A 13457-nucleotide genomic window follows, 5' to 3' on the forward strand; every position below is an offset into this window, starting at 1 on the left:
TACTTCAGGTACTTTTTCTTCTCCAGATCCTTGTTTTGATAATTAATCTGATCTTGACCAGCCCATTGCCCTAAGGAAGGTTAGAACGTGTAGCACACATCCTATTTCCAACCATCTATCCTATCATAGACTCTTTGATTCTCATAAAGCCTTTACTTCAAATGTTTCTCATATGTTTATTCCAAGAACCATTTAGGAAGCACTAGATCACCCGGAATGGAGATTGGCTGTTCAAGAAGAGATGGATGCACTAATTGCTAACGGCACTTGAGAAGTTGGAGACCTACCAGAGGGGAAGAAGACTGTTGGCAATAAATGGGTATTTACAGTAAAATTTAAGGCGGATGGGAGTATAAAAAGGTACAAAGCAAGACTTGTGGGGAAGGGGTTCACTTAAACATATGGAATTGACTACCAGGAAACATTTGCTCCTATAGCCAAGATGAACTCAATCCGTGTGTTGCTCTCTCAAGCAGCTCACTCTAACTGGCCCTTATATCAACTAGATGTGAAGAATGTCTTCTTAAATGGAGACTTGGAGGAGGAAGTCCTTATGGATCTACCGCCAGGATTTGAAGGGAAAGGTGGCAAAGGCAAGGTGTGCAGATTGAGGAAATCATTGTATAGACTCAAACAAACTCCTAGAGCTTGGTTTGAATGCTTTGGGAAGGTAGTAAAGAGTCATGGCTATAGCCAAGGTCAAGCCGATCATACTATGTTCTACAAACACACGAGTGAAGGTAAAATGGTTATCCTTATTGTCTATGTAGATGATATAATTCTGACAGGTGATGATAGCAATGAGCTAACGAGGTTAAAGAAGATCCTTGCTCAAGAATTTGAGATCAAAGACTTAGGCAACTTGAAGTATTTTCTTGGTATGGAATTTGCAAGGTCAAAGAAAGGAATTTTTGTTTCCCAACGCAAGTATGTGCTTGATTTACTTGGAGAAATAGGTCTGCTAGGGTGCAAAGCAGCAAAAACACTTATAGAGCCTAACATAAAACTCCAACCAGCTAAGGTTGAAGAAGTGACCAACAGAGAGCAATACCAAAGATTGGTAGGGAAACTCCTTTATCTCTCCCATACACGTCCTGACATAGCCTTTGCAACAAGCATGGTAAGTCAATTTATGCACTCACCAGGACCCGAGCATTTTAATGCTGTGTATAGGATTCTAAGGTACCTAAAAGGGACTCCAAGTAAAGGTTTATTATTTGGAGGACATGGGAATTTACAGGTTGAAGTATACACTGATGCATATTGGGCTGGAAGTAGCACTTATGGAAGATCAACTTCTGGCTATTGCACCTTTGTTGGAGGAAACCTAGTAACATAGCGCAGCAAGAAACAAAATGTGGTGGCAAGGAGTAGTGCAAAGGCAGAATATAGGGCTGTTGCTCATGGAATTTGTGAAGCACTATGGATGAAAAGGTTGCTGGAAGAATTAAAGATTACTAATTCACTACCAATGAAACTGTATTGTGACAATAAAGCTGCAATAGTGATTGCTCACAATCCAGTTCTTCATGATAGAACTAAACATGTGGAGGCAGACAAGCATTTTATCAAGGAGAAAATAGATGAGGAAGTAATCTATCTGCCATATATCTCGACAACTGAGCAAGTAGCAGACATACTAACAAAGGGACTATTGAAGAAACAATTTGAAAACTTCATTAGCAAGTTGGCCATGGAAGATATCTTCAAGCCAGCTTGAGGGGGAGTGTTGGAAAGTTTTAAATCTGTTTAGTCAACTTTCCTATTTTTCTAAGAGAATCTCGGCTGTAAATGTGTGAATATCCTAGAATATTTAGTTTCTTTAGAAGCTAGCATCTTGGGTTCTTTCCTTATTGATTCTTTCCTTCTATTCTTCTGTTGTACATCTATTTATACAGACATGTACCTATGTTACAAAAAATGAGAATTATTTCCACAAGAAGTTATCTCATTCTAGAAAATATGACCTAGAATTTTATGCTATTATTCAAGCATTGAAATTCCTATAGCATTACTTTATTCAATGGGAATTTATTTTGAATTCTGACCACATGGCCTTGAGAGAAAAAGCATCTAGGTCATAGGCATGCTAAATGGTTGGCACTCTTGCAGAAGTACACTTCACATTCAGACATAAGGCTGGTTTGCAAAATAAGGTGGTAGATGCATCAAGTAGGAGGGAATATTTGCTAAAAACGAAGACCCAAACCCCCCTCCTTTGATCTACAAACCTCAACCCAGCTCACTAGAAGGTCCCTATGACTCCCCCTGCTAGACTGAAAAAAATCTCTCATAATCCTTTCAAGCTTATTAGCAATCCTCGTCAGAATCTTAAAAACAGAAACGAAGTATAACGGGATTCTAGCAAGACAAGCTCGAATCAAAGTGATTCTACCCACAAGAGAGAAGAGGGCTCCCTTCTAGCCATCTAATCTCTATCACCCTTTCCAATACTAAGTTCCAAAGATCTTTGGCTCAAGGGTTACCCCTTAAAAGGACACCTAAGTAAGTCAAAGGTCAATCTAGAGTACCACATCCCACTTTGTTAGGCCACTCCCTAACATTCTCGATTACCACATTCAAAGTTGATGCACCCGCTCTTGCCCATATTAAGTTTAAGCCCACACACCCTTTCGAAAATATGGAGAATACCCAATATTTACCTAAAATAAAGATTGAGATCAGAAAAAAAAAAAAAAAAAAGATGGTGTCATCAGCAAACTAGAGGATTCCAAATGTTTGAGACAATACTATTATGTTGAAATAAGAATGAAATGCTTACTAGTTGACTGTTTTGTGATGCTAACTTTGGATGAAGAGATTTCTTAGAATAAAAAGTGTGTTCATGCACAATATGTTCATACATGCATATAAGATGACATTTTAGAGTATTGAAATCCTTATATGAGTTAGGGAAATTAAGAATGTCAACTAAGCTTGTGGTTGCTCACCCTACTTAAGAATTTTAGGTTCGAACACAAGCAAAGCTCCATTCATTAAGTTTTCCAAGAGATTGCCACTTTTGACATGTACAGTAGGTCGGCAAGAAGATATTAAGCTTGTCTTTTGTTGTATATATGAATTTAGTCTAGGAGGTTAGAAAAGTGCTGATGTAAAGTACAACACAACATACAAAGCTTGACAATGAAAGTAACACTTTTTTGGTCATTTTATGAAATAGAAGTATCTATCTTGTGTTTCATAAAATACTCACTCTTGATTTGCCTCTTATTTTCATTGAACTAATGACTTTGCAAAACAAATTCTACACTAGGCATGTGTCTCACAGTCTCCATCAAATTTTGGATGGAATCACTAACACTTTTTTGGTCATTTTATGAAATAGAAGTATCTATCTTGTGTTTCATAAAATACTCTCTTAATTTGCCTCTTATTTTCATTGAACTAATGACTTTGCAAAACAAATTCTACACTAGGCATGTGTCTCATAGTCTACATCAAATTTTGGATGGAATCACGGCTGGTCAGATGCCAAAAATAGGGACGTGGCTAAAGGGTTTACCTATATAATTGCTTCAGGGGACAAGATTTGGTTTTTGTGCTACTTCGAGGAATATCTTTGTTCTTTTGATGTTATTTTTATTCTCTCTTTTTTATTTGTAATTTCTTTTTGTTTTTTGGGACATTTTCTTATCCCTTGCTTCTAATATTCTTTTTCTCTATTCATAATTTTGTTTCAATAAAAATAAAAAAATTAAAAAAAACTACCATCAGACCTAACATCATCCAAAAATATAAAGGGGGCTCAACCAAATTTTTGAAGGGTAATTCTACTTTTCAAACACAAAAAAGTAACAATATAGCAACAAAATTCAGTCAAATTGATTGGTGGATAAATTCAGAGAATCAACACTGAGAAATTTTATTTATCAAAATAAATTTTTAGATCTAAAAACAGTACATATAAACTCACTGCAGAATATTGGCAAATTAGAAAGTACACTTCAGAACAACCACCTTCTTCACAAACGTAGAAGATTTTAAAAGCTGACAAATATCCACCAAAAGTTCCACTAGATTCATCCTAAAATGTGCCAAGCTATCTGGCAAGTCAACTGTTCCACTCTCATCATTATATGTAGAATCATCCACCTGCTAGGAACAACATCTCAATATCTTTATCTTTATCTTTAAACATTAAAATAATGACAAAAACACATTTCTAGATTAGAGAAAGATAAGCCGTGTTAGCAAGTGAAATATGATCATAAACTACCAAACAATGAAATACTTTGTCTTCAGTGGATATAATAGCAACAATAGAATATATATTGTTACAGAGATGAGCAACACAAACATCTAGAGGAAAACTCATCGAAATTCTCTTCACTTGTTCCCATCAGCCCACTAATAACTCGCACTCAAATAATCAAGCAAAAAATATTCATTTTTGTAATTTTAAAAATGGATCTCAATCATGAAAGTTCCATGATGCACAAATAAATTTTGAGAAGAAAAAAAAAAAACAGACCAATGATGAAGGATCCTCCAATCTAGAGGAAAAAGAAAAGGATGAGATATAAATGGGTAGAGTGTGAGAATAAAAAGGCCTTCGGGAAAAAGAACCGAATAGGGTATTTTTACCACTATTACTGGTTACTTCAGACATTTAGCATTGTGTTATTGCAGTGGTAGTAAGCGTGAATTAATGCCAACAATGTATATCAAGACTTAATACTAGTAAAGAACATAGTTCTCAATTTGAAATTACAATCGTGTGTTCTAAAGCTTGAATTAGTGCCAACAATGTATATCAAGCCTTATTATCAAGAATCGAGAATCAAATCAAATTGCAAGATTTGGTACAAAATTTCAAAACTGATTCCAAACAACATACATATATTGATGTACAAACAACAAGAAAAAATGGTAAACACATTTAAAGCTTGAAAATAAAAAATTCTTATTTCATGTGCATGCTTTCCCTAAACAATGAAAAGTAAGGGAATGAGTCCAGAAAAATTAATAAAGAAGTGAACTTTACGTTGTTTAAGGGAAGGAATCAAGAAAACATAATAAAAATTATACTTGTGGTGTTTATCAACAATTAAAAAAATTATATTTCATACATATACAACAACAACAACAAAACCAAGCCTTATTCCCACTAAGTGGGGTCAGCTATATGAATCCTTTTCCGCCAATTTATGCGATCATGGACCATTTCTTTTGATAGATTCAAGGATATTAAATCCTTACTCACTATCTCCTCCCAAGTTATTTTTGGTCTACCCCTACCACTTCTACTGCCCCCCACAGTAACTAAGTCACTTTTCCTCACAGGTACGTTGCAAGTGTCCATACCATCTGAGTCGTCCCTCCCGTATCTTATCTTCTATAAGAGCTACACCTAACTAACCACGAATATGTTCATTCCTTCATTTATCTTTCAATGTTATACCACTCATCCATCTAAGCATATATTTCATACATATAGTTTCTCTAATTAAAAAATAAAAAACAATTAGCATAAAGAATTGATAATAATTGAACAAACTACTAAAATTCAACTTTTGAATCTCAACACAATGAAACATGCATACCGCCTTAACCAATTAGTATTCTGCCCCTTCTACTCAAAGACCAAACACTATACTCCTCCTAGAGTGAAGAATGATTTTGTGAAGGCAACATAAGACTTAATGTTCTATTTTCTCCTCTTTTTTAGCACAGAACTGACATAGACAAGGAGTCTAAAGTAATCATGTAAAAATAAAAACAATAAATAAAAGAAATGATGTTTTGGGAGGTTTATTTTAGGATATCATAGGTCTAGAATCATGTAAATTGATAGATTTGGCTGTTTTCTGATTTGCTAGTTAGATTTGAATCAATTTGGAGTGTAATTGATACAAATCATACAAATCGAATCACAAATCACGAGATTCTAACAACTATAGCAGCCCATTAAGCTTAACATACATTGTTGGCCCAAAATCTAAAAGCTTAAGCTTTTAGGTAAAGTGGTAATCTATCACAGTATTAGAGTCAAGTTCCCAAAAGATCATGGGTTCTAATCTTATTGCCTGCATTTATTTTGTTGTGTTTGAAAGTTATTACATTCCTTGTACTTGGTGTTACTTATAGTTTGTTATATCTCTATACGTGTTGTTGAGCTACTCGTGCAAGGGAGTGTTAAAGTTTAATATACATTGTTGCCCCACAACATAAAAGCCCATCCTCGGTTCTAATCTTGTTGCCCGCGTTTATTTTGTGGTGTTTGAAAAGTTATTGCATTCCCTATACTAGGTGTTACTTATAGCTTGTTATATCTCACCATGTACTGCCGAGCTGCTCGTGTAAGGGAATGTAAAACCTTGACATACATTTTTGCCCCACAACACAAAAGCCTAAGCTTTTAGGTAAAGTGGTAATCTAACAGAGCCCAATCCACTTTTTCAATAAAAATTGACAACAATAATTTGGACTAATTGTTAGATTACACTTTACCTAAAAGCTTAAGCTATTAGGTTGTGAACCAACAATGTCTGTCAAGCATTAACACTCCCCACACATGCAGCCCGACAGCACAGGGAGAATAAAACAAACAATAAATACCCATTACATGGAGTACAATTATTTTTTAAACACCGCATAATAAACATGGTAACAAGACTAGAACCTCAGACCTCCTGTTAACCAGCTCTAATACCATGTCAGATTATATACTTCATCTAAAAGCTTAAGCTGTTAAGTTGTGGACCAACAATGTATATCAAGCTTTAACACTCATAAAACGTGTCTTTGACTCTATCATGACAAACTTGAAATGGAAAATATGAACAAAGGCAGTGTAGGGCTTAGGGACTGGAGAGTAATTCCCTTTGACCTATGCATCTCTTTGTGAACACTTCAAGGTTTTCTCATTTTTACATTTGTGCCTCAAAGCTCTTGTAACTAGAACAAGGCTCGTTTGATGAAATATCCAACACTTAAGAAGGGCAAAAATCATGGGCTAAAGAAAAACCAAGAATTCAACTGGCTAATGAAAGCAAATGTCAAGAAGCAATTTCAAAAATCACTAGATCCACCCTAAAAGGAGCATGTAAGCATCATGAGTGGTGCAAAAATTTATCGCAGAAGCAACTCCCACATAGAATTTTATGCCAATAATAGAATTTTATGCCAATAACATTAACTAACCACTCTACCTAAAAATTTTTAGGTTATGGGCAAAACATAAATACAATCAATTAAAGGAAATAATAAAAATTTTAAACAGTCCTAAAATAACCAATGACAACGAGAATTGAACCTAGGACCTCCTCGAAACCAAGGCTCTGATGCCATGTTAAGAAACCAGTTTACCTGAAAGCTGAATCTTTTAGGTTATCAGCCAACAAATGATATCAAGCCTAAAATAAGATACCCCAATTTTTATCCCTCCAAAGTACATCATAGGGGGAAGAAGAAAATAATGTAAAAAAATCGAAGGTACGGGACAATTTAGGAAAACTTTAAATGCACAATTCAAGCAGCGGAAATTCAACAAAACAACTAATCTTAAAAGGGCAAAATGCAACATCAACCCTTCAAACTATCAATAAGATACTCAATTGTTAAGCATAGGTTTAAATTGACAAGTCCATATTAGTTGTACAAAAGCATTCAATTCTGCATGGCATAAAACCTTGCATAGTAGCTCCAAAAATACCAACAAAAAAAATGTATGTATTAGAAGATAAACAAACAAACAAAAAATATCAACACGGCACAGCCAATCAGGAGGGGGGGGGGGGGGAACACTACTTTAAAACATCCAAATAAAAAAGCCCAAAACGAGGCCAAAAACTTAATCTTATTCCAAAACATAGAAAAAGGAATCCCATTCTCTGTAAACATATGAGCATTTTGCTCCAATCATAACCCCAACAAAAGAGCACAAGCCGCGTACTTCCACAAAGCTAATCCATCATCACCCCTCCCAAAACCTGAAAATGAGAAAGCCAAAAAAACCTCAAACAACTGCAAACACACTTGAGCCAAAAAGATTATTCCACACCCGCCATGGAAAGAAGCATGGAGTAAAAGGTCAGAGCCAAACTCTAACCCATACAAAAGAAACAACCGGAGATAAAGCCTTAAAAGGCCACCTACTTTGTAACAATTTGTTAGTGTCAAGTCCAACGTTTTAAAAGGCGTTCGTAAGGCGCGCCTCAAGGCGTTTTGGGCTTAAAACGCCCTAAGGCGTAAGTGGAAAGGAGAAAAGCTTAAAAGGCGTACGCCTCAGGGGGGGGAAACTCTCTTTCTACACCTCAAAATTGGAAGGTGCACGCATTTTGGGATGGCCTAATTTAAAACATAAACAAAAAAGAAAGGTACCCAGAACTCTGAATCTAAAGTCTAAAACCCATTTCCTCCCTCTCTCGACCAAGCTTCTTCTCTCCCAACGATTCCTCCAGCAACATCTTCTCCTCTCTCAACGATTCCTCCAGCGTTGATTCCTCTCTCGACGAAGCTTCTTCTCCTCTCTCAACGATTCCTCCAGCGACAATTCCTCTTTCAATGAAGCTTCTTCTCCTCTCTTGACGAAGCGTCTTCTCCCTCTCCGACCATTCGACAACTGCCTCCAACGATTCGTCCAAGTTTCTCGTCCATCTCCAACAACTCCACGATTGCTTCCGACGATTCCTCCAAGCTTCTCGTCTCTATCCAACGAGTCAAGGGTCCCTTCCAACCTTTGATCTGCCTCCTAAGACTCCTTCAAGCCTCTCGTCTCTCTGCAGCGACCCTCTACAACCTCGCTAATCAAGATTTCGTCTCAGTCTAAGCTTTTTGTTTCAAATTTCAATTTTCAGTTTTAAGTTCTTGCTGCAGCTGCTAATTGTTCCAGTTCAATAAAGAAAAACATGTCTAAAGGTGATTCAAAGGGGCAGAAAAAAGATTTTGTTTGGAAATACATTAAAGAAGTTTATGGAGAAAAAAATTTTAGATGCAAATTGTGTAATCAAAATTGCAGTGAGACTGTCACAAGATTTAAACATCATTTGGCATGTACAAGGTAGGGAATGAAACCTTGCCCAAAAGCTCCTCAAATCATAAGAGATGAGTGCAAGATTGCTCTTGAAAAATTCCAATAGAAGGGTAAAAGAAATGAACTTATTGAAGAGATTGGAATGGGTCCAGGAGGAGGGACTCAAAGTGCTATGTCTATCTCCACTAGTTGGAGATATTGAGCAAGAGAATAGTGGGATTGGCCTTAATCCTAGGGCTAGAGGTCCAATAGATAAGTTTACATTTTCACAAACCAAACAATCCACTTTAAACTCAAAATGGAAGAAGGAAGAAAGAAATGAAGTGTGTAGGAAATTTGGCCGTTGTGTGTTCAACAATGCTCTACCATTTAATTTGATGGAAGACGTATATTGGCATGTTAAGGTGGATGGTATTGCTAATTACGGGCCAGGTTTCAACCCTCCATCTATGCAAGAGATGAGGACATGGATCCTTAAAGATGAAGTGATAGACTTCGAAGCATGTTGAAAGGCCACAAAAAAGCATGGAAGGAAAAATGGATGTTCTATCATGATTTATAGATGGACTGATGGGTGTTCAAGGGTCTTGATTAATTTTCCTGCGAATAGTTAGCTGGTACATGATTTTTAAAATCCATTAATGCTTCTAATTCTATAAAAAATGGTGATTTGATGTTTAAGTATATGGATGAGGTGGTTGAGGAAGTTGGTGAGGCGAATGTTGTACAAGTGATAACTAATAATGTGAAGAACAAGATAAATGGTGGAAAAAAGCTTATGGAAAAGAGGGAGAAGCTCTATTGGACTCCATGTGCTGCACATTGTTTGGATCTCATGTTGGAGGATATTGCAAAATTGAAGATCCATGCAAGCACAATCCTGAAGGCTAAGTTGTGAAATATATTTATAATCGTTCCTATTTACTTGCAATGATGAGGAAGCATTTCACCAAAAACAAAGAACTCATCTGCCCTGCAGTGATGCGCTTTACTACTACATTTTTGACACTTCAGAGCATTTACAAACAAAATTGAGGCCTTCAATCTATGTTCTCTTCGGAGATGTGGTGTACTTCTAGATATCCAAAAATGCATTAAGGTATAAGGACTCACTCAATAGTTTTATTCGAACAACATTTTCGGCCTCACATGGCCTATGCTATCAAGAGTGTTGTCCCCTTTGTGTGTGTTCTAAGGGAAGTTGATTCCAAGGAAAAACCAGCCATGTGGTTTCCCTATAAGATGATGGATTCAGCGAAGGAAAAAAATGCAGCAATTTTTTCCTAGAAATGCCAAGAAGTATGGACCCATTTGGCTAAAAATAGATGATAGATGGACTCCACAACTTCATCACCCATTAAATGTTGCAGAATAATATTTAAATCCCCAATTGTGTTATAAGGATAACTTCTCTGATTGTGAAGAAGTGAAGAAAGGACTATTTGAATGCATGGATAGAATGTTGAGATATGAGGAGAGGCTAGCCACAGACATCCAATTGGATTTGTTTGATAATGCACGAGGGGATTTTGGGACTCGAGTGGCTGTTGACTCCAGAATGTTGAGAAGCCCAGGGAAAAATAATATTTCAGTAAAAATTAGTCAATTACTAGTACTCTATCCTTGTTTCTTCTTACAACTTGGAACTTAAACATGTTTTTTTTTTCTTTTGTGGCTAATTGGTGGAAGCGTATTGGTACAAAGACCCCTGAATTGACGAAGTTTGCTATTCGTGTTCTTAGCCTAACATGTAGTGCTAGTGGATGTGAGAGGAATTGGAGCACATTTGAGCAGGTTCTTAGTTCTTACAAATGCCATGTTATTATCGTTTTACTCAAATATGAAAATATATCTTCTAATATCTAAAAATTTAAATGGCTAAAACTCAATTGTAGATTCATACAAAAAAGAGTAATAGGTTAGAGCACAAGAGATTGAATGCTCTAGTTTACGTGAAGTACAACACTAAATTGAGGGAGAGAGCTCTAAGTAGACAAAATTATGATCCAATTTTGGTGCTGGAAGTAGCTTCAGATGATGAATGGATCACAAATAAGGAAAAACCTATCCTCCCAAAAGATACTTCTTGGTTTGATGATGAAAATCTCCTAGATGTTGATGCTATTAGAGCTTTGCCCGTGGTAGTTTTTGAAGGAGATGATGTTCAAGCAACACAAGCTTCTAGTAGCTCACATTATAATCTCTAACAAAAAGAAGATTAGTGATTATTGTGAGAACTTGAGTGCATACATATCAATAGTCATTTTTAAATTTACTAATTTATAAATCTCCATTTCTCCTAACTCCTAACCCATAGCTTTTTTACATATCTAGGCACTCAATACAAAGGCAAGAGAGCAACATTGGTCACAATTGAGGAAGACAACGATGTTAAAGTGGGAGAAGAGGAATTTATAAGTGGAAGAGCCCTACGAAAAATGGAAAATTCTCATAAAAATTCCCTTGTCAGTGAAATAAAACAAGAAGAAATAGATTCACAAATGCGCAAAGACGACAGTCAATACATATGAGGAAAAGAAGCAAAGTGAAGAAGCCTCCACCCAAATAGCTTCCCAAAACTTAATGCGATACCCTTTACCCACAATAAATTTGGTATAAGGAATAAAAAGAGGATATATCTGTGAAATACCCTTCCAAAGACTGTCACAAGAACATCTCAATCACAAATGAGCTTCCCATCCATTGCCATGCAAGCCAAATTTACTCTTATTTCGTTTGTGCCAAAGGGAAACCTCCTACGTACTACAACAATTACCCAAAACCCCCTTTTTTAAAACATACAAACAACCTCCCAACCAACCAAAAATCCTTATCTTCCCCAATCAAGACAATAGGAAATGTCTCGTCACTTTCTCAACATACAAGAAATAGATAGGGATACTAGAAAGACAAGCCTAAATAATGTAATAACCCACCTAAGAAAATAAAGCACCCTTCCTTTCCTAGAGGCCAATAAAGAATATCACCCAACTTAAGAGGACAGCTCCAAAGGACTAAAAACTCTCAAATTAATACAAGCCATCCCATATCAGCCCCAATTAAATTTTAAAACATTTACCGTCTCGAATAATTGAAAAATAGTAAGCATGCTTAAAAAACACTCGCTATGATCTTATAAGAAGAAAATAGTTCCAACTGCAAATTGAAGACAAGCTAGCATAATTCCCTCACTACCCAATCCCATTCACAAATCCTCTATCTACAGCTGCGAACCAAATCAACTCAAGACATCTACCACAAGAATTAACAAAAAAGGAGAAAAAGAGATCAGGCTTCTCTTTCTAGTATCCCTCTTTATTATTTTCATGCTTTTTGGATTCCAATGGGTATAGTCAGTAAGATTGAAAAGATCATGTGAGGTTTTCTTTGGTCAGGGGTTGGGCATAAGAGAGATCATCTTGTTAGATGGGGACTGTTTGTAGGTCTAGGTTCGAGAGGGGTTTGGGTCTTGGCAAGTTGGTGTCTAAAAACACTACTCTGGCTAAATGGTTATGATGGTTTCCTTTAGAAGAGTCCTCTCTATAGCATAGTCATTAAAAGTAAATTTGGCATGCATGTGAATGGTTGGGATGCTAATTTAGGAAGTAGATGTTTTTCCAAAAGTACATGGAAGTGTATTTTTTATGCCTACCCCCTCTTTGTTCATCACACTAAGTTTGTCTTCAGTAATGGTTCTCTTATTCGCTTTTGGGAAGACTTCTAGGTGGGTATGCTACTTTATTGTACTCTTTTCCTTGTCTTTATTGTTTGAGAGGTTATTTCCATCATCTTGATCTCCGAAGGTCATTCATTTTTTAGGACTTCCATTTCCGTAGAATTCTTAACGATAGAGGTGTGTAGTTGCCTTCCTTGTTGATGTTTTTGAAGACTTTCTGACCTTCCTTTGGGTGGATAGATGTTCTTGATTTTAGACTCTTCGGGGTCTTATTGTTGCAAATCTTTTTGTAACTACTTGATTAATGCTAATATCTCCTTTCCACTCCATGGAATTATTTGGAAGGCCAATGTACCCTCATAGATCAAGGATTTTATTTGGTTGGCTGTTCTTAATAGAAATAAAACCGACAACTTGTTGTAGAGCAGGAGGCCTTCAAAGGCACTTTCTCCTTACATATGTTTTCTTCATCTTGATAATTCTGCAACAGCGTCCCATTTGTTTTCACAATGCTCAGTTGCTTGGAATATATGGAACAAACTTGTTGGTATATGGGAGGAATTGGCTTTACCCAGAGTCGGTGAAGGATTTGTTGGCCTCTTACTTTCTGGTTTTCGTAAAAGGAAGGATGCTCATGCTTGAAGATGTACGCAGTTTTCACAGTTTAGTGGGGTTTATGAATTGAACAAAATGCTAGTACATTTATGGAAAGAAATCTGCACATATCTTTGATATGGGAGAAGATTAATTATTTGTCCTCGCTTTGGTGTGCTTCTGCTGGTCATT

General features: G+C 36.4%; 1 protein-coding gene across 4 annotated transcripts in view; it reads right to left on the minus strand.

The window, feature by feature from the left end:
* Window positions 1–13457, minus strand: part of LOC131167892 (transportin MOS14) — a 148831-nt gene that overhangs the window by 53858 nt on the left and 81516 nt on the right. For all 4 annotated transcript variants that reach the window (XR_009140175.1, XM_058126952.1, XM_058126951.1 and 1 more), the window contains exon 11: window positions 3979–4113. Coding sequence is in view for 3 of the 4 variants with exons in the window: in XM_058126952.1 (XP_057982935.1) it covers window positions 3979–4113 (135 nt within the window). In the remaining variant the exon portion in view is untranslated. The remainder of the gene's footprint in view (window positions 1–3978; window positions 4114–13457) is intronic.

This window comes from Malania oleifera, chromosome 11, assembly GCF_029873635.1.
Source record: "Malania oleifera isolate guangnan ecotype guangnan chromosome 11, ASM2987363v1, whole genome shotgun sequence".
Taxonomy (NCBI): domain Eukaryota; kingdom Viridiplantae; phylum Streptophyta; class Magnoliopsida; order Santalales; family Ximeniaceae; genus Malania; species Malania oleifera.